The 21,619-nt window shown below is 42.5% G+C and overlaps 1 protein-coding gene and 1 long non-coding RNA gene across 4 annotated transcripts in view; one reads left to right on the plus strand and one right to left on the minus strand.

Annotated features, from left to right (window-relative positions):
• Positions 1-6,626: 6,626 nt before the first annotated feature.
• Positions 6,627-19,768, plus strand: LOC109023967 (uncharacterized). Of its 2 annotated transcripts, XR_002003439.4 has the most exons (5): positions 6,627-6,747; positions 7,579-7,747; positions 12,162-12,255; positions 17,649-17,735; positions 18,458-19,768. It is a non-coding gene; the product is annotated as an uncharacterized lncRNA (long non-coding RNA). The 2 variants fall into 2 exon arrangements; XR_008673541.2 differs by lacking the exon at positions 12,162-12,255 and having other exon boundaries at positions 18,458-18,621.
• SMIM21 (small integral membrane protein 21) overlaps positions 17,729-21,619 on the minus strand; it is a 37,437-nt gene continuing 33,546 nt past the window's right edge. For both annotated transcript variants that reach the window (XM_004059560.3, XM_063699316.1), the window contains exons 3-4: positions 18,428-18,558; positions 17,729-17,834 (exon numbers count right to left, since the gene is read on the minus strand). In XM_004059560.3, the coding sequence (XP_004059608.2) occupies positions 17,831-17,834; positions 18,428-18,558 (135 nt within the window). In that variant the 3' untranslated portion in view covers positions 17,729-17,830. The remainder of the gene's footprint in view (positions 17,835-18,427; positions 18,559-21,619) is intronic.

Here is a 21,619-nt window from a genome sequence, read left to right on the forward strand (position 1 = left end):
GGTTTACCTCTAAGGTGGAGAGGGAGACGTTGGGAGTGAGCCAGCAGTGATTGTGTGTGTTGAGGTTGCACAAGCGTCGACAGCCCCAATTCCTTCAACCCAGTTCTGTTCATCACAAGCCCACCTGCCCTTGTCAGACACAGGCCACACTGATTTTCCTAGAAATATGGTGCTGTGCCTGTGCTTCCTGCCTGGGAAACCTGCCATGGTTGCTGCTACCCCCCTTTGGCAGCAACTCCTCAATGCAGAGCCACCAGGGTGCCCTCCACCTGCCACAGCTGTCCTGACAGCTGTCACCCTGGAGGAGGGGCAGCGAGGAGATCCCAGCTGCACAAAGCAGCATTTGAGCAGGTCAAGGTCTGCCCTTGGTGTGCCACTTTGGGCTTCTTTTGCTCTTGCCCTATCGGGGGCTACTCTTCTCCTCCCCCATGTAGTGTTCAAATGTTTCTTCGCCTCTTCCGCACCAAAAGAACACAACTCTCTTAGGCCTAGAAATCAGTGGGTTGTCCAATAGTGTGAGGCGGGGGTCGATGTGTTCCCTCCGGTGTATGTATCTCCCTTTCACATCTGGCTGTGGAGTGCAAGGTGAAGCAGTTTTAAAGGAACTAATATCACTGCCTGTACACTTACAAGGAATCCTTATGCTGACAGGAGGCATCTTTTAGGGACAGGGTGGCCCTGGCGGTCTTCGGAGAGATATGGGGACTATGTACCTAACTTTATTCCAAGGTCAGTGGAGGTTTGTAGGGCGCAATGTCCAGGATGCTCTAAAGAAACCACCAAGGCCTCAGTGGTTGAAACTCCCAAGGGCCCCTATGACTCAGGTGGCCACGTGATTCTAGAATTCCTGTAACTGGGGATATCTTCCTCTTGGTGTTCATGAAAGGAGGACATCATATTCGAGGACCTCAGGTACCAAAGCTGGGGCATAAGGCAGATGATTTAAAGCTGGCATCTGTCAGATCAAAACCTATGATTGCAGTATTTATAATGACAAGGGCCACACTTGGAAAGGAAGCTGTGCACATGCTGGGGGAGACAAGCTCCACCACCCTCAGCAACTCACAAAGTGCACCCAAGCCTAATGAACCCACGAGCTCAGACTATGATCTTCATTTTGTATTTTGAATGGCTCTGTTTGAAGGTGAAGCTTAGTAACTCATCTTTCACAAACTACTGTTCTTCATAAGCTCAGCATTTCTTTGATCTGAGGATGAATGCACACTTTATCTTGATGTTGCCTCCAAATCTCTTTTCTAGAACAGTCATTTAGGAAACAAGATTTGGTATCTAATAGAAAAATACAGGTTGTAAATGAAGTAAATAAGAGATAGATAATTTAGGACATAGTTGATCTGCATATAAACTGAAAGAAAAATGCTGAATCAAATGGCAGGTTGTCATAGTTTTGTTTTAAATTAAAATCATGTTCTCGAAGAGAGAGATGGTCAAGACTCCTGGGGTCCCATCTTGGGCTAAGTTGAGTTTCTACAGTTTCTCAAACTCCATTGTAGCATCTCAAGAACCTTTCACACTGCAAGGGATTGCCCTCAAGTCTCTCATGCTTGAATACATTGATCCTTTTTCTGTTGGTGACCCTATTTGGTAGCATATTATTTTAAATATCTATTGCTATTAACATCAACTAATAGTTAATTACAAGAGAATTCCTATGGAAGTGCATAAGAGAGTCATATGAATGCCAAATGAGTACATTAATAATTGGTGTTATCACGATGAATACAAAATGATTTCATAATGACTGGGAAGGTAACATCTAATAAAAAAGGACTGCTTTTACTTTTATTCACTTGTCTCAGATTTAAAACTCATTCTTGGCCTCCATTCAGAAACCTGAGAGCTTTTCCCTGAAGGTTTCTCAGGAATCTATATATCCTCAATCAAAATCTAAACAGTGTTACTCATCATCAAGTTAAACTTGAGGGTAAATGTCACTTGATTTCTCTTTACAAAGGGCCCTAGAAACACTAGCTTATTGTCTTTGGTGAATTCAGTTTGCTTATTTATTCATCCAATCAGCCTGTAAACATTCATTGAACATCTATGATGCCCCTGGCATTGTACTAGGTACAAAGACTGCAAAGAGAATAAGAGAGAACTCTTGTCATTGAGAAAAGTCAAATGGAAGGCGATATGCAAAAATATAACTACAACGATACGTTTTGTGTGCTACAATAAAGAGAAAGGATGAAGTGTTCGGAGAGGAGAGAAGTAGCTATTACACTGTCAGGGGTTTTGTGGGGAGGTATCACAGAGAAGGAGACCTCTGAACTGGTCTTTAGTGCCTGGGTAGGATATTGGTAAGTTGATGATGGGTTGAGAGACAGATCATTTCTAGTAGAAATCTCAGCAGAAGCAGAAATAGAGAGGCATGAAATTATACAGCCACGCAACAGCCAAAGTCCTGAAACATAAAGGTAATGGGGAAATGTGGAAAGCATCCAGAGAAAAATGAGGTGTTACATACTGGGGAACAATGATCCGAATGGCAACTGACTGTTCATTAGAAGCAAGGAGACTAGAAGACAATAGAATGACTTCTTAACATGTGTAGAAAAAAAATCTGTTAACCAGAATGGTATATCTAGCAAAGGTACCTGTCAAGATGAAGATGAAATGAAGATATTTCAGAAAAACGAAAACTAAGAGAATTTGCTATCAACAGATTTGCATTACAAGGAAGATCATTCTTTATGCTGAAGTAAATGACACCACATGAGAACTCAGATTTTCAGGAAGGAAGGAAGAGTGTAAGAAATGGTAAGTGTGGGTAAAAATATATGGAATGCATATTTAAGATATGTACATGTATATATATGTAAACATATATGCTAGATATACACGTGTCTTAATTTCTGTACGGCATATGGTATTTAAAGCAAAAATTCTACCATTATATTGTGGTACTTATAATACGGACAGAAGGATATTTGTGGAAACAATAGCACAAAGGATGAATAGGGCAATAAATGTAATTATATTGCTGTGAGCTTCCGATGTTTTACTTGCAGCAGTACAATATCACCTATAATTAGATGGTGATAAGTTAAAGCTGCACTTGTAATCCCTACAGCAGCCTCTAAAAAATAATGCAAGAGGTACAGCTAAAATGCCCATGGAAAGATTAAAATGCAATACTAAAAATATTTTATTAACCAGACACAAGGCAGAGAAGGAACAGCAGAGGCACCAAAGAGATGGACAACAGAAATAATAAAAAGGGCAAAATGGTGCCTCTGTGCTTAACCGTATGAATGGGGTGGTGAGTCTTCTCACTGTTACTATTTCTGAGTTGCTTCATTATCCCCTAAATGTCTCCCCAGTCCTTTACTCACCTTTGTAACCAATTCCTTGCATTAAATTTCCTGTGTTTAATTTTTTTCTGTTTTGATCCTCACTGATATATATCAAATGCTAAGGGATTGTTTAACTGAATAATGCTGTGATTAGAAAATGGTACCCCATGCAGCCAGTAAAACTGATATAGGACAATATAAAATGATCTGAAAAGGCATCCTGGGAACACTATAGCTAACAAAACTGTATGCTTGTTTGACAGTAACTTCTAGTATTTACCTACATATTAATATTATTAATATTATTAATATTAGTTAATTCTGAAGATTATGAGAAATTTTTGCTCTCATCTTTGAAATTTCTATGTATTGATTTTTTTGTTGAAAATGAATTATGTTTGCAGTTAGAAAAATGAAATAAAAAGAAGAAATTGGTACGGATTGTCATCTAAGGCAATTGTAGTAGGGGTGAAGGAGAAAGGTGAGGGTTGTGAGACATTTCCAAAGTAGAATTAAGGTGACTTGTGATCAACTGATCACAAAGACAGAGCACCATGGAATTAAGGGAAATCCAAAGCTTGGAAACAGGATGACACATTCTCAGAGAGGAGGAGGAGCAGGTGCCTGAAAAGCAATGTCAAGTTTTGGTTCACCCTAGCTCCAAACTCAGTGCAGGCCTCCAGAGGCAGCCAGACCTAAGGTTCTGCCACTTTGAAATGATCTCGGAACCGGAGACACAGATTTCAAAGTTATTAACATCTCGAAATAGTAATTAAAGCCAAAGGAATTAATGTGTTAACACAGGGAAAGGATGTGGCTTCAGAACAAAAGACCAGAAGAACCCCTTTATTTCATGGTAAAACGCCAAGATTTGAGGAGTGGGTGGAGGAGGAGAATCCATCCCCAAGAGATTGAAGTGAGATATTCAGAAAAACTGGAAGAAAGTCAGGAGATACTGATATCCTGGAAGCTAAAGGAAAAATGTTTCAAGAAGTAAGGGATTGTTAGCAATATCAAATGCTATAAAGAGCTTGTTTAGTGTGCATATCCTTGGATTTGGCAACTAGGGAATTACTGATTATTTAGTAGAGAGCTATCTCAGCAGTGGTGTGAGCAGAAATTGACTTGTGATAGGGGCAAATGGGTTTCCATTTCTTTGCATACAGTTTTCTTTCTACAAGTGAGAGATAAAGATGGTCCTTAACCTGAGAGAGAGTTGGAGAAGAGAAGCTGTTTTATGATTTGGGGCACTTATGTTTTATTTTTAAGAAGAGTTTTGAGCATGTTTACAGATGGGAGAGAAGAAGACAAATTAAATGGAAAGATTAAAGATATATGTGTGTGTCTATGTATGTGCATGTGTGGGGAAAGGTTGTGGGGAGAGAGACTGAAAGAGTCAAAAGTAGCCTGGTCAGATTTGGAGAAGTACAGGAGTATCTTTTTCTCTAACAGAAGTGCAAAGATAGACTGGGTGGGCATAGATAAATTCTAGAAACTCATTATCTGATAGTCTGTATTACTTTGTGGAAAGTGGGTAGCTTCTACTAAGAATGATAGGTAGTGTGAGGTAGGATTTAGAAAGTGTCTTTGAAGGGCCATCAAATTTGGAGCTTATAAAGGGGAGATGATCCCAATTAGCCAAGTTTTGTGGCTTTTCTCAAATCATCGGGATCATAGCTAGATGCTTCCAGTATTACCTTTTTTTTTTTTTTTTTTTTCAGCGTCATAAACTGTCAGGACCTTGACAGGAAGGCGTGTGCCCTTGTATTCACTTTAGTTGTCTCAGTTTTGCCTTCCTGGTGGGTGATTCACAGAGTCACACACGGTAGGTAAGGTGTAGAGGTGGAGGGTTGGGGGTAAAGGAGGAGTGACAGCTTGTGAGGGGAATGATCTTGGTTGGCCCAGCTATTGGTCATACTAGCCTTGGAAAATCCACCCTTTTTACTCACCCACTTGTTATTTCTTCATCTACTCACCAAATATTTGTTGAGAACCTTGGTTTCAGGCACTAGAAATAAAATTCTGAGCATAAGTGGCAAAGTCGCTATTCTTGTGAAGTTTAAAATCTCGTGGGGGAAGACAGACAAGCATCATATAACCTCCAAGTACAGACCAACAGCGACATCAGCTACCTGCTGTGAAGGGGAAGGCCAGGTGCTCTGTGGGTGGCACATGGCCTGTTTTGAGCCCTCAAAAAGAAGGGCTCGGATGTTGCCCAGGGCACAGCATCTTTTGGAGTTGCCCGGCTGTGTGTGGATGAAGGAAGGCCTCTGAGGACCTTAGTGGAGGCCCCCATGGCCCCCGGTGATTTTCAGATGACAAGTCTTTCATGCGTTAGGGCACATCCCCAAATCTGCAGAGCATTGAGCCCTTCTGCTCATTCGGCTGCTGGGAAGGTCAGCCTGAACCCTGCATGGTTGATTTTTTTTTTTTTTGAACACTGGGCAGCTGATTTATACTTTCACCCTTTGGCTGTTTCTGTGAAGGAGGAGTTTTAAACATATCCCCAGAATGGCCTCGTGGGTACACCATGGTTTCCTCCAAGAACACTCAGAGGGGTAGGAGAGGCAGAGGTGGGAAACGTACGCAGGCCGTGAGCAGAAAAGGCAGAATATTCATTCCCAAGTTCGGTCTAAAGCCCATGGTTGACAACTTTCAAGAGATCTCACACTGTATGTTGTGCTGTTTTTGAAATGGGATTGAGAAGACTGAAAAGCAATCCTACAAAATGTTACCCGTGTTTATCTCAAGGGTGGGATCATCAGGTAGTTTCAGTTTCGTTGTTCTTCTTAATTTCTTGCAAATACTCTATTTTCGTGTGGCAAATAGAAGATAAACAGCAAACGTGATCTTTTCCAAGTGGCGTCTGTTTGGGAGCAGACATACCCTGAGGAGATGTTTCCCTGCCGGTAGCTTCTTTGAGGCGAGTTACTGTGAATCTCAACTGCGAAGTCCAGCTCAGGGTGTGGCGACAGCAGCCTCCCTCGGTGAGAGCAGCGGGCGGCAGGGATGGAGAAGGCGCCTGTGTCAAGAGATCCGAGGGGCTTCAGGGAACACTCGAGGGAGAAGGTAGTGAGGCTCAGCCCTGCACACTCTGAAGCCTCCACGTGTGTCAGGTGGGGGCGTGGGGTGGGGCAGGCCTTCCAAAATGACACTTTTGTTTTCAATTAAACATTATCTGCACTGTCCATGGGGCAGAGCTGTGATGTCCAGTGTGTGGATGGGGCTTGACTGTGAGGGCCTCGGACACCAAGCCCGCAGATTCCTGAAAAAGCTCCGGTTCAAAATTACCAAAGCCTTCCGGGTCAGGCTCTGGAAGTCAGTCAGGCTCCGGAAGTCAAGTTCCGAAAGTCAGTAAGGCCTCGGAAGTCAAGTCCTGGAAATTGGCCTTGCAATCATTAGGTGGAGATATTGTTTGTTCTGTGCTCAGGTTTGTCATCCTCCTTAAATTCAAAGGAGATAGAAGCTGCAAATACTTGTCAGAGTTTAGGTGTGATCGGAAAGGAATTTTAAGAAACCTTTATTATGTTTCAGACAGCAGCAGCCTCCCTCATGATGCGGGAAGGCAATGTGGGAGGGAAACCCTCTGGGGGCCTGATTCAGCTTGGCAAGTGTAAGAGAGCACCCGATGAACTTCTCGTAGGTATCCAGAAAAGAGCAGACCCAAATCCAGACAGAATCTTCTTTTCATGTTGGTGGATGGGGGTGGGGAGGAGTAGGCACATGCGTCCAGTCATAGGCATTCCAGAGATTAAAAATGCAGGAGCAGAGGAGGAAAATTGGAGAGATTTTAAACATCAGGAAATGTCTGCATGGGCTATTATATAGTCTTTGGAGGAGGTGGAGAGAGTCCCCGCGCGACCCCTTCGCGGCTACAAGCCAGCCTCATCGTAAAGGGACTTGAGAGCAGCCAAGGGGAGGAGTATTTACAGGTCCCGCATTGGTCGAGAGGCGGAGGCGAGCAGGATGCGGCTTTCTTTCTGGGCCTTGCGTTTCACAGTGAGGATTTTAACACTAATCCTGGTAAAGCCTGCATATCAGCGGGCAGTCAGGGTAAAACAATCGAAAATGTGGCCCTTCCCATTGAATAACCTGTGACCTTACAGCAATTGAACTATTGGCTGCCATCACTGCAAGTTAATAAACTATTTTATAGAACGGAGCCTACAGACTCTGTTTTAAATGGCTATTGGTTTTTTTTTCTTTCTTTCTTTCTTTTTTTTTTTTTTTTTTTTTTTTTTTTTGAACAACATTCCTGCAGAATTCCCTGGAGTGAGACTCAGGACAATATTAAATCCAATGAATCACGCAGCTTTCAGGAGGGCAGGGCAGCACGCTGCAGAGCAGCACTGAATGATGGCTTGGCCTGGCGTCCCTGGTGGCAGCAGTGGCCGCACCAGGCACCGTGTTCTCATTCAACAAAGACTCAGGTTAGTGAGCGAGATGCCTGTACCAAATCTCCCTTCCCTCTTTTTCAAGTTTCTGGATGTTGTGTAATTCTTTTTTGCAGCATTCAGTTCTGCAAGGAGCCTAGTGAATGCTTCCATCAGTGGACTATGCAAGGCATCTGGACAAGCAGTTGCCTCATGGTCTGTACACAATTCATTAATTTGAAAATTACTCCCGGTGACTGTACCTTGCTCTCAGGTCAGACTCAACTAACTCCAGGGAGTCTCATGGTCGGGGCAGGGTACACAGGCCTGGATGGGTTTACTTTGACTGTGCTGTGCTTGCCTGGGCCTGATCAACACCTACCCTCCAGCCCCTGGGGAATTCTGCTCTGCTCTTTACCACCTATTGGCTTGCTTGTGTGAGGGCCTTAAAGGCCATGCTCCCAAAAGTGGGCCTTGAAGACTGGGCTGGCCAAGGGGCCTGGTGCTCCAGAAACTTACCAGAGCACTCAGTTCCATCTACCTCCTTTGGAGTGGTAAATTGCTCATAGGACTTATGATTGTGCTCGTAGGATGTAGTTAGAATGTCTAGTATGTCTGCCCAACTGGATAAGGACCCTGGGGGAAGGAACAGAAGAGTTGAGGCCTTGATGCTCCCAGGATAGTTCAAACACAGGCAAGGCCAGCGGCATTGTCGCGGATTTGTTAGAATTGCACAATCTCTGGCCTCACCCAGACCTATGAATCAGAATCTGCATTTAACTAGGTGACTTCTGAGAAGTGCTGCTTTTTAAAACTCATCTAAAGTTGGGCAGAGTTAAGCATCCCTGCCCCTGATTTGTAGTGTGTGGCTGCAGTGGGAGCATCCTTGCCTCGCCCTGGTTTGCCGACTTCCTATGGAGGGGATACGGCCTACACAGCCCATTTCTCAAATGCCCATTTCTCCAAACACTCTCCCAGCTGTGACTCATTTGTGTGTCAGGTCTTCGAGTGATGACTCAATACTGAGAAGCCCCTTCATGAAGTGTGTCCTTGTGGTCTGATGATGCCACATGCAGTGCTGATGGGACTGATTCATCAGTGATGTGGGGAGATTAATCCCACTCAGCCCTTTGTGGGAAGCACTCAAGCTGGCTTCACAGAGCTTTGTGTTGACAGAGCTGAGTCTCTCCTCTCCAAATGCCTGTTGGGAAGTGCAGGTAGTGCAGATGCAGCCTGGGCATGTCCTCTGAGTGGGACTAGATCCTTCATGGGAGGACTGAGGAATGTGAACCTGGGGCCTCGATTGTCATCGCCGTCACTGCTTCTGAGTGCTTCCATTTCAGTGTACCCAGGATTCATCTCCTAGTCTGGCAGTGAAGGAGCCTGCCATGTTTTGGTTTGATGCCTTGCCACCTCTGCATGTGTGAAGAGAACACTATAGTGACAAATGAGATGAAAAATGGCTTCCAAGAACTTAATTCAAAGAATTGTAACAGGTCCCCTTCCATAAGCTGGTTTCTTTGTGAACACCATCCATTCGTTGTTGACCTCACTGGGTTCACGTGTGATGCAGGGCAATGGAATCTGGACATGACTGTGGGAGATGAAAGACAAAGACAGACTGTTCCATCGGTGACAAGAACTCTGTGTGTATGTGTGTGTGTGTGTGTGTGTGTGTGTAAGAATAGTCTCCATTATAGTATTTTTCTCTGTGACACACAGATGGAGGCTGTGGTGTAAGAGTTACACCTCTGTCATTCCTCCACTTTGTTCCAGGGAGCCCAGCCATCTGCACTCAGGTCCTCAGGTGGATTTGCCCTTTGGTCGTCGGGCTGCACTGTGAGTTCTGAATCCCTGGCTCCCCAGCCGGACTCTTCAGTGCACAGCTGCCACAGGCAACCTGGACGAATCCAGCCAGGCGGATAGAGCAGGGCCAACCTCGTCAAGGACTTTGCAGCCGCCTTAACTTTGAGTCTCCTTGCTTCTGTCAGGAGGTGCCACAACCTTAGACGTAGCTCTTGTTGGTGTTAATTATTTCCTTTTCATTTCCAGCTGGCACAGAGCTTTAGCACCTTAAGTTGCTCAATTTGATCTCTGCACTCAGGAACAAGGTAATTAAGTCAGCCACAATATAAGAAAACTCATCTGCCTCGACTTGTTGCCCGTCTTCAGACAGTGCTCCATCCTAAATCATTTGATAATGTAAGAGGCTTGGTGCAGTTTTCTACTTGACTGAGGGTTAGTTCATTAGGTCACAATCAGTAATTGATTCTCAGTGTGTCTCTGCTGGTTTTATTACAGTAATGAGGACTGTCGTTTTTTTCATCTCCTCTAATATGTTACCCAAACCTTCAGCTTCTCAGTTTGGTGTCAGGATGACTTTGACAGGTTGTTAGCAACTATATGATGTACAGAACATCACAGAAATATCTCAAACTGTGTTGCTGTATACCACACAGAGCCTTAGGTGGTCCCGAAATAAGTGAAAGCACTTGCAAGGAAAAAGTTACAGCAGCAATTGAAAATATGACTACAGGCTTGATGTCCTAATGAAGAAGTTCTTTGCACTGTTGGATCTGTTTCGACACGCAGGGCAGATTTCGCAGGGTTGGGTGGCATCTGCAGCTCTCCTCCGGAATATTCCTGAACAGAAAAAGGAAGAGTGCCCCTCAAGAGCAAAGCAGACATTATCGTTGCAAAAAGTTACACGTTCTTCATTCTTCCTGTGGAGCTCCTTTTAAAAAGTGAGCAATAATCTGCTATCTCTAAGCAATCTGATTTCCTCTTAATTTCTTTTCATCTTGAGCAGGGGAAATCCATGGTATGAAGGCCATGAGAGAGAAACGTGGTGTCATTTATTCTGCTTCTGCTGTGTTCCTGGATGACTTCAAACGTAGAAAGCTGCAAGAGACAAAAGGGGGAAAAAGCATTTTATTTTTTGATAGATATAATCAAAATATTACAATAAAATTGACCATTTGTTTTTATCTAATGAACACATTTTAAAATTTAATTTTTCCCCCCAAGATTTTGGAGTGTTTTGAGGCTGAGGATTGTACTCACCGGAGCAAGTACTGTTTGATGGTAACAGGAATTTTGAGTTCAGAATAGCTAGGAACCCTGGAATAATTCTCTGAGAATGAAACACCAAAGGCCACAAAGACAGTAATGTAGGATGCACTGGCTTCTCGAAGCCCTTACTAGCCTTGTATAAAGGATGATAGATAGAAGTCGAATATATGTGAACTCTGAAATAAACGCTCTCTCTGAACCTTTTCAAAAAGAAGCAGCACCAAAATAGTAGACCAGTCATAATGTTCCCCTAGAAACCAGAAGCCATGAGACCACTGGGCAAAGAACAAAGAGCTCAGGGGTTTGGCCTGACGGCCTCAAGAATGTGTTTTGTTACATGGTGGACACGGCTAACCGTTTTGCTGTCTAACTCACGAATGATGATCCTTGGAAGATGAGACTGTGAGATGTGTCCAAAGTTAGATTCACATGCATTGAGAAAAACATTTCTCCTACCCTGAGATTGCAGAGGAGGGACAGAGGCCTGGAGACAGCTCAGGGGTGGCTTTGCCTCACTGACATTGTGGGTGACATCGTTAGCCAGCTCCAGTGCGCTGGCATGGCATCTAGAACTGCCACTTTAGCCCATGTTTGCAGCCTGATATTATGAAAATCTTTTATCAACACTAAAAATAATATTTAGCAAGCCTCATCGATCCTTCTTTAAATGAAGCACCTATTTTAGGTGAGGTTAGCAATTTTATTCATAGGATTAATTTCATCCTACAAACTGCTGTGCAATGTCTGACAAAAGATCTTTTTATAAATTCAACGTTGGAAAATAAGTCATAATCCCATCTGCTCCCTTCATTTCTCTCTGCTCTATAGAAGGCATGCAGCAATACAAGGTCTCCTGTAGGCTGAGACAGGTAGAACAGATATTAATAAATCACCAGCAAATATATAGATGAAGGTGACAGTAGCTATAAGAAATCAAATCATTACACTTGTTCTGCTGCTACACACTGAGGGACTAGTTCTTGGCATAGAACATGGACCCCAGAACATCTAAACTTCCAAATGTTCCCCAAGACTTCCTGAGCTTCCAGGATCAACACTGTTCTGACCTCTGGCCTTCAACAGATGAAGCCCAAATTCTCCAAGAGAGGGTAAGTACATGTGAAAACAAACAAGGTTTATATTCTCAATCTCTGTATTCAGAGTTTTCACAATAGTTGAGTGTGGGCAACTTTGTTAAAAATAAAGAAAGAAGGAAAGAAAGGAAGGAAGAAAATACTGGTGAATTTAAAGCAGACCCTTAAATAAAACAATCAATTGCTATATAAAACCTGAGTTGAGCAAGATTTCTATTTGCCAGTCCTTAATTAGGTTTTGAAAGAAAGGGAATCCCTCCACCAAGTACTAAGAATATTTTGCTGCCTGCTGCTTTTTCTGGCAGAATCTTCCTGGTTTGTGGAAAGAGTGCTATTCTGACATTGGATGCTGCTGAGAATCGGGCAACAGTCTTAGTGAGGTGACCATCATCTGAGGAGGTATGAGGTTTGGAAGCATCACGGGGCCCTGAGCACATAGGCTCCCATGTTGCTCTGACATGAAACATTGACCAAATATCTTGGCCTCCCTGTGCCTTGAGTCACAGTAAAGCTAGTCTCTTGACGATAGTGATGAGTATTGCATGTGGGTACCAGAGGCCAGGCTCTGAGTGCTGAGTCTCAGGAAGACTCCCTATAGGTTTACAGAACCCCCACTCCTAGTAAAATACTTGATCGAACACACTTGCTGGATTTCTGTGATCAGTATCCGTTTTTCTTTCTCCTTCCCCCTCCCCCAGTCTCATTGCTGTTCGTTGTACCTTGAATTTCCCCTTGCCTGTATTTTCATTCAGATCCGAACTCTTATTTGAATCCAATGCAATCTCACCTTTGGGTCTATATATAGCCTCCTGTCTGTGAACTTTTGGTACAAATGCATCGTCTCCTCTTCTTGGACTTCCTGTGTTCTGATTATGAGACACTCAAAAACATGCTGGCAGTCGCTGAGGTCCAGGCTCCAGGCCTCCATGCTGATGCTCCTGGGCCCCCCTACCTGGGTGTTCCTTGGGCATCCTAAGGATGCTTCCTGAAGAAAGTCTAAGGTGGAATCCAACAGTCGCTCTCCCAGAGACACTTTCTTTACTCCCCATTTGAGCCTCCAGAGCCCTAGCCCATGCCAGATGTTCAGCTGCCAACCTTTCTGTCTCCACACTAAACCCAGTCCATCTCCAGGCTTTACTACTGTGAATTCTAAATGTCTTTGATTTTGTCTGCTTTTATTTTCTCCTGATCACCCCTGTGAAATTAGTTACCTGAACCAGTGGTCTCTGGCTTGTATCTGGAGAAGACACGTAACTATCATCCTGCCTCTAATCTTGCCTCTTTTGGTAACCTCCCATTTTGCTGCTGAACTCTTCTTTCCAGAGCAGAGATCCAATGTCTGTACTTAAACCCTTTAATGATTCCCATTGCTCTTAGGATATTAGTATAAAACAGGACACATAAGGCCATTCGTGGTCTGGTATGATCTGCTTCCCTCCACATCAATTTCTCAGCCTCCCCTGCCTCTCTTCCCCACTTCCCCCACCTTGCAATTTTCATTCCAGCCAGACTGAACAGGTTCTATGTCCCAGTCTCTAGAATATGACTGGTCCCTCTTGTCTCAGAATCTCTGTATAAGGGCCATCCTTGCTTGACTTAGGATGTCTTCCTTCTCCTAAGTCTCATGAGTGCAAACACCTTGTCTACTTCAACACGTGATCTGCATTGCCTAGAACAGGGATGAATAAATTGTAGACACCTCAAATATGTTTAATAAATTAATCAAATAAATGACATATAGGCATTCAAATGAGTGCTGTGCCCTTCATAGTATTTATCTTAGAAAACAATAGCAAAAACAAAAAAAACAAAGAACAACTATTTATTTTGCAAAGATACAAACTCCTGATTTGTACTTGCTTAGGATGATGATGCCTAGGAGTCTCTCTCTCTGTCTCAGACACACACACACACATACACACACACACACACACAGAGTCATTATCTAGCATGGCTATCCATGTTGTTTCCCAAGATGATTTCCAAGTTACTATTGATTATAGACATAAAGTTTGTTATCAAAGGATAAAAATAATTTTTTTTTGTCCCCAAGGAAATGTAAAGAATGTGGCTTGGTTGCAAAAAGTGTTTTCATGTAAATGCAAAGTTACTCCTCTATTTATTGTGCACTTACTACATGCCAAGTACTGTGCTAGGGACTGGAATTGCACTAAAGAATAAAAAATAACTCCTGCTCCATTGACTGCTGAAAAGATGCCTCGACATGCCTGCCGGGTTCCTACTTAAGAGGAACCCACTCCACATATCAGAGGAGGAAGAGGGAGGAGCACTGGGGGAAGGGAAAGATGGGTCAAGGAGAAGAGAGCCCTGCATTACCTCTGAGGCCCAGGGGCTTTCTGGAGAACTACAGTGGCTAAGGAGAATGTATTCAGTTGCCTTCGCTGTGGTAGGAATGGAAAACCTCCTCCAGCTCATCCGCATCATCCAAACCCTCAGCTGTCACTAAGAATGGAGGATGTTTCTTACTGTTGTTTTGTGTCTGTTTTTGAAGAGAGAATAAGAGGATCCGGGAGAGTGGGCATTTGGCACACACAAACCTGGTGGTCTGATGCTTCACCCTGGGTGGTTTTGGACCCTTTGAATGTACCACATAATTGGCTTTGGTATTTTGCGTACCTCGCTCAGGGATGAGTGACACCAGCAAAAAAGAGGGGGAAAGTTCATCTTGGTTTTTGAATTCTGAGAGCATAGAATTCAGAGAACACAAAATATTCAGTTTATAAAATGTGTTTGTAAGAATGGCTGACAATTAACAGTCATGCACCCAATCCTGACAAGATCAAGATTCCTTGGGACTTTCAGATAGGGAAAGAGGAGTGCACAAATACTCCCTCTTCTGTTAGTGGGTCCCTAATGGAAGAGACACTGAGCTCTGTCATCCTTCTGCTGCACCATGAACACCTCATACAGAGCTAACAAAAACACCAGAAAGGATTGGGGAATCTGGGCATACTTTCCCAGGTAAGTCTCCATGGAAGCACCAAGAGCCCACAGTGACAGTGGATATAGGGATCTCAAGGCAGAGGGGACTTAACAGCTGCCCGGAGCTTCCCATAGCCAAGCGGTGATCAGCAGTGGCAGAACAATTCTCTGTGTTCTCTGTGTGGAGATGGGTGAGAGCTTGCAGAGCAGGAGTGGGGCTGAAGGGTCCCTGATCCAGCGACTGGCTCCCCAGCCAGAGGGAGAGGTCTCTGCTGCTGGGAGTCTCTGCTGATGTCAGAATGGATGGCCCCGACATGTGACAACATCTGCGGTCCTGGGGAAGATGAGCATCCCGACTTGCCTGGGAGTGTGCTCCCATCACCAGGCGGAACTAGCATGTGAGATGATAGTGAAGCTCTTAGCTGCACACAAAACAAATGTCCTTACTCAGAGATCACCGCCACTAACAACTCTGAGGGTCCTTTTCTTCCGTGGACACACACAGACTCAACTAAAGTTATATAGGATGTATCTAATCATCCATCAATCATCTGCTTATTCATCTATAGTATCTATCATTTGTCTACAACTTTATTCACTTGAGGTAGCAAAGACATCTTTTCATCTATGTACAGCTCTGTCTCATTCACTTTAGTAGCTACATAATATTCAGCTTAATGGTGGCATTACAATTTATTTAACCATTCCCCTATTGATGGAAATTTGGTTGTTTACAGATTTTAATGAGAGGATGGCATTCCATTTTATGAACTTATCATAATTCATGAAAGCATCTCTTACTGGCAGATATTATGCTGCAGGCAATGTTTACTGTTACAGTACTCAGTCAAAATCCCTGTACATATACCTTTATGATGTTTTTATTTTATTTTTTGTTAGATCCATAAAAGTGAAATGGCATGGCCAAAGGGTATGCAAATATATTTTATTAGATAATTCCAAATTGCCCCCAAAATGTTTGTAGCAGTTGGTTGTTCCTGCCAACAATTATGAAGCTGCCTAGTTTTTAACAGCCTCGACAGCAATCAATGTTAACAATATATGACACGTTGACGATCAGATTTGGCAAAAACTATTTTGTTGTTGTTCACTTCCTTATTCCTTTAATCAATACTGTGGTTGAGCATCTTTTCGCAGATTTATTTGCCGTGTGTACTTCTTTTTTGCCTATAAGTATTCTTTATCCCTTTAGGGTATTGTCTGTCATTTTCTTCCAATGAGTTGGATTTCTCTGAATATGGGATATTAATAGTCAGTTGTAAATGTTTTCCCTCCCTTGTTTGTCACTTACGTTTTAATTTTGTTTAGTCTGGTTTTTATTGGGAAAAAGTTTATAAAATTTGGTAAGTCCCTTCTTTCCTTTTGTTTACTCTCACTGCAAGGCTACAGAAATGTTCCTCCATCTTTTCTTCCAGTATTCTTTGGATTTTATTTTTACATTTAGGTCTTTGATTTAACATACATGTATTTTTGTTGATAATATAAGGTAGGGATCTTCATCTTACTTTTTCCAAATGCATAGTCAGTTGTTCTCATTCAACGTATTTAAAAAACCATACTTTTTGCTAATTTTAAATGCTGATTTTATCATAGATTAGAGACCCTTGTGTACTTAACTCGGTGTCTGTGCTGCTTTTTTTGTTCCATTGGTGGATTTGTCTGGTGCCGAACTCTTACTTATATTTTCATCATCCTTGCTGTCAGTTGGGAGGCTTTTCAACCCCTGGAGTTTCTGGGAGGTAGAAACGACATGTTGGTTCTTCTGTTCCACAGAGGACAGAGCACACTGCTGAACACAGAGCTTCCTTTAGGAGAAAATTTGGATTTTCACACATTCAGGAAGAAATTATTAAACTAAGTAGCTAAAACTGAAGGTAATAAAATCCCTGTTAATGGGCAGGAAGGCCTCCCCAGAACTTAAATTCTTCCTGGTGCTCGTCGTGTGCATTTACATGCGGACAGCATCCTCCCAGGGCAGGGAGAAGCACCTCTGGGAGAGCCTTAGTTTACCTTCCAGCTTCCGGGGTACATGGCCTTTCCAGGTGCCATCTCAAGCAAGGGAGCACCTGCCTCAGGAAGGGCAGCTCCCGCTGAATCTTCAGATGTTAAAGGGCAGTGGGAGACGTCACATTCTCCCAGCAAGAGAGTAGAGAGAACAGGTAGGTGTAAATCTCAGGCAGCTGACTGTTGGAATCCATAAGGCCTACCTTGTAAATAATTCACTTCAGTGCAGAAAATCTGCATATGAGCATGAAATGTCATTTATAACTCATGGGATATTGGCTTGGCTGGGAACAACTTTCCAGCCAACTCATTAAGTGCTGCTAAGGAAGAGAGAATATAGCTGATGTAGAATAAACTCCCTATAGTAAGCCTGTGACTGTACAGACTAGTTAGCAGTATTCAAACTGAAAATAAAACTCAAGACTATGCCTGCGTAATCACTCAACTCTCCGTAAGCTCAGCGGCTCTCCAGGGTTAGCTTGGCTCTACCTCATTTCCCAAGGTGCTTCCAGGCCTGCCCTTCACTGAAACCCGGAGCAGACCAGGAGAAATGTTGGCTGCAGTGCTTTCTCGTGAAGTGATGCGTACTTACTGGCTGCAAAGAGAATATATAATGTTCCAATTAAGAACTTATCACCCTGAAATTCTGGAATCTCACATAGATGACTTGTGGAGAAACAAGATGGTCTTTGTAATGAGCTCCTTTTCTCTCTTTATTAAATATTGATTGACTATGGAAGAAATTCAATTTCCAAATAGAGTTTAAGTCTTATTCCTAGGGTATTTGGTAGTAAGCTTTTTATTTTTTTGTTTGCTTGTTTCAGTTTTGATGTGAGGACTGTGAACATCTCCAGAACAGGAGACATTTGGAAGAGCTTGTGCCCACTGGTATCTGAAACTTGGCTGCTCATGTGAGTGGGTGCTTTATTTTTATTTTTATTTTTCCGAGTGAGGCTGGGTATGTTGAAAACACAAAAAGCCTACAGTGGGAGAAAGAAGGAGTTTTTTACCTGTTGAAGGAAAAATAAAATTAATATGCCTTCCAGTTTAAATATAAGCCTCTGAAAACGTTTCCAGCCAATTGTACACCTATCTGTTGGTACACAGAGACCTTAACTAAGCACAACTGGAATCACTCTAGAAATAAACTCAAAGAAGGGCTGAGATTTCTTGGCCTTCTTCCCAAGAGAGTTATTTACTAAAAGACCAGGAGGGATTCATTATGAAATGGTTTACCTATTAGAAGGTCCCATGTCACTGGCTCTCAGAGGCGATTAGAGATTTGCAGGCTCTCGCTGACGAAATGCTCATCCTGTCTCAAGGAGCGACCTCAGATAGAAGGAGGTAGCTGCAGTATACATGGCTCACTCTGTCTATCTATGTGGCCCCGTGCTCTATCACGGATGGATATTAATTTCATCTGGCCTAATTTCCTTTTTACAAAGTAATTTGATAGCTACCCAGCATGTGCACTCTCCTAGGTGGCTACAGATTGATTGCTTGATGAATGTTCTAGTTTTTTTTTTAACTGCTAAGGTTATCGTTTACTCACTTTCAAAATATGTAGTATTTTTTTTAACTGCTAAGGTTATCATTTACCTACTTTCGAAATATGCTGTTTGTCCTTTTCCAGTCTTCAGAAACCCCTTGTATCCTGCTATGATTCCTCAGCAACACCGTCACATGGAAAAGAACCAACAATGTGAAGAAACGAATATGGTGTTCATTTTCAAACTGGAAAAGGAAATAATTACAGTTACTATTTACAGTGTCTGGCTTTTCAAGCTTCATGCTACAAGCAGCTAACTCTTTGTCAAACAATTAATTTTGTTTAAAATAAATAAGTTTATATATTTAAGGTCGTGTTTCAGAAGTAAAACCAGAACTATGGTTTTTATTGAGTTATAAAATTAGTTGGGGAAAAGGTAATGCATCCAAAACAACTCTTGAGATCTGCCGTGTAGAATTTTAAGTATCAGTGTAAATTAAAAGCAGATTCACAGAGAGTTCTATGAAACCGAGTTCCCTTTTAAGTTGAGGGTGCCAGATTGGATCATTTCTCAGGTTTCTCACAGCTTTTAAATACAATAAGTAAAAGCCCAGTGAGTTATCAAAGAGATCTGTGACCAGTATGACTTTAGTGTTCCAGCGTGATTTGAGCATATACATCACTGACTGATTTTTTTTAGTGGTCAAAAATACATTTGACAATGTGCCAACAAAATTTTTCTCAAATCATGCCATATATCATTGGTTTAGCAGAGGTTACAATTCATAGCAATAAGTTTTGTGCCTTTTATTCTGAATTTCACAGTCTTTTAAGAAAGCATCTTGACTGATAATTGGCTGAAAGACCATAAACAAAATCAATGAAAATTAACATCAATGAAAATAAATGTAGTCAAGGTGGTGGCCACTGGAATAACAGGAGCCCTGAAGTTAAGTTTTATTTAGCATTCTTCTTCTTTCTCAGAAAGAAAAACAATAAACACATAGCAAATTAAATATGTGATCCCAAAACCAACTATATCCAAAAATTCTTGGCTAAAAACTTGTAGATATACTTTCAAGAAGTGGAAAAATGGAAGAAAATGATTCCCTTAAGCTAACAAATGAGAAAATAGTTAATATGGGGCCTTATCCTTTCTGTGGCTGGTGGCTCTCTGGTTGCAGATTGTGTGCACAGGGAAGGACAATGCCTCTTTCGTGTTATGAGGGGTCATGAGCCACCGTGGGAAGGAGAGAACTCAGTATTACCTGCGGTTAACTAGATGAAGCAAAAGTTGTTTTAATTAGGTTGGTTCTCCCAGCTCCCTTCCCCCAATCCCAGCATCCATCTACTGGTAAAATAGGGCTAGGCACCATTGAAGAATGTAGGATGGAGCTTCCAATAAGCTGAAAGTAGTCAAGCTTAGGGTCAGGGATTCACTGATGATGGGAGAAACTGGACTCGCCTTGCTGCTGGAGTATTGCATTGAGAGAGAGAGCAGGTACTTAGCCACCCTTCTGTTTCAAAGCTGGAGCTACTTGGGTTGTATCATGTTTGCATTTTAATAATTTACCAGCTAATAGGCCTCTAGCCTTGAAGAAGTCAAGAAGGAAAAGGAGAAAGGTGGGACTTCTTAATGCTGCTAAAGTCTCTATTCCAGTTATAAAGAGGTGGAATTGGTGGATTTAATTATTGTTGAAATATATGTCGTTGCATCTTCACTACAAAATCAGGGTCTGTCTCTCTTTTTTTAAATTTAAAGTGGTCTTCAACATGCAACAATCATTAGAGAGCTACTCTGTGCATCATTTGGAGACAGTAAGGATTTTTAAATAATTAGGTTTGAATAAAATATACTTAGATCTGTACTGCTTGATTAAATGATGTTTTAATGTTGCAAAAGGGCCATCAGGAGGCATTTGCTTGAGTGGAAACCTGGGCGCTTCCTCACTGGGCTGAGGAGTAAGTGATTAAAGAAAGTCACTGGAGCATTGGGTCTCAATTCTTTCTTTACTTCTATGCTTGTCCTACGTTTGAAGCCAAGGAGTTGCTTGGGGATGTTATCTGGGCATTAACACAATAAAACCAAGTTGGAGATGATGGAGCAGAAAGAAATATTGGGAGCTTTCCTGGGCCCTTTTTCCAGGATCCTCCAGTTTTAGGATCCTCGGGCCCTGCCTGGAGATCCATTGGCCTGGGGATCCACAGGTATTTGTGATATTCCACAAATGCCACCACTGCTAGTAGTGAGAGAGAAGTACTTCCGCAGGAAAACTAGAAGCCAGTGAGCCATTCTTAATGGGAATCCTAAGAGCATGAACAATATTCTTCTCCTAATTAGGATTTCATAACGTGTGAAGTGCATGGAGGCACCTGGACTTCTCTAGAGTCTGAATTTGGAGATTATTTTGTTCTATTTGGGTTGATCGTGAAGCGGTTTTCCTGTGAATGTGACTAACTTAAGTAAAACAAATACAAAACAAAAACCAGCGTTAGGTCCCATGAGGAACTTCCAGAAATATCTAAAGTCTGTAGTCACTAAAGAACAAGTATAATTCCTAATGGCAATGCTTCCTACAGCATTCTGTGTAAACCTGGAACCCCAAGATATTAACAGGTTATTTTTAAGAAAGGAGGTTTTATTAATTTGGGAAACACTTGATAAAACAAAGTGCACAGGGACAGTATTTTGGGGGCAGTGAAACAAAATCCATTCCCCTCTATGATTCTGAGCTGCAGGCTCTCCTATGGCTCCAACCGTGAGATATGGGTCTGGCTGGCAGGACCTCTGCTGTGGCCACAAATCAGGAGTGGAGGGAGCTGAGGAGGTGGTGTGTGCAAGGTCTCAGTGGTCAGGGAGGGTCAGAAAAAATGGAAGATATCATCCTAGTGTTTCTCTCACTTGGAGCTCTGTGGGGTCAGGGTGGGGAACATGACAGGAATATCAAAATAGTGTAAGATACCCAAGAACTTTGGGACTAGATGCCCAACTTCTATGTGTAGCTTGGGGAAGGCTGCAGGCCTGTAGGAGAAGCCTTTGTTCAGCTCAGCTACATGTCCAGAAGAAAGTAAAATTGTGAGAGGAGTGGAACTGTTTCACATTTTTACAAACCTCTGTAATGCTCAGCTTAATAGAAGGCAACTGGGTTTTCTTATCTGCTTCTGCACTGAGTCTTTCGAAATACCTAACCTCATTCAGGCTCTGGAAAACCCCATTGCACATAATACTAATGTCTTAGTATTGTCATGCAAGTAATTTTGAGCTTTTGGATCCCTGAAAACACCTCAGGGACTCCCGGACTACAC

This window comes from Gorilla gorilla, chromosome 17, assembly GCF_029281585.2.
Source record: "Gorilla gorilla gorilla isolate KB3781 chromosome 17, NHGRI_mGorGor1-v2.1_pri, whole genome shotgun sequence".
Lineage (NCBI taxonomy): Eukaryota > Metazoa > Chordata > Mammalia > Primates > Hominidae > Gorilla > Gorilla gorilla.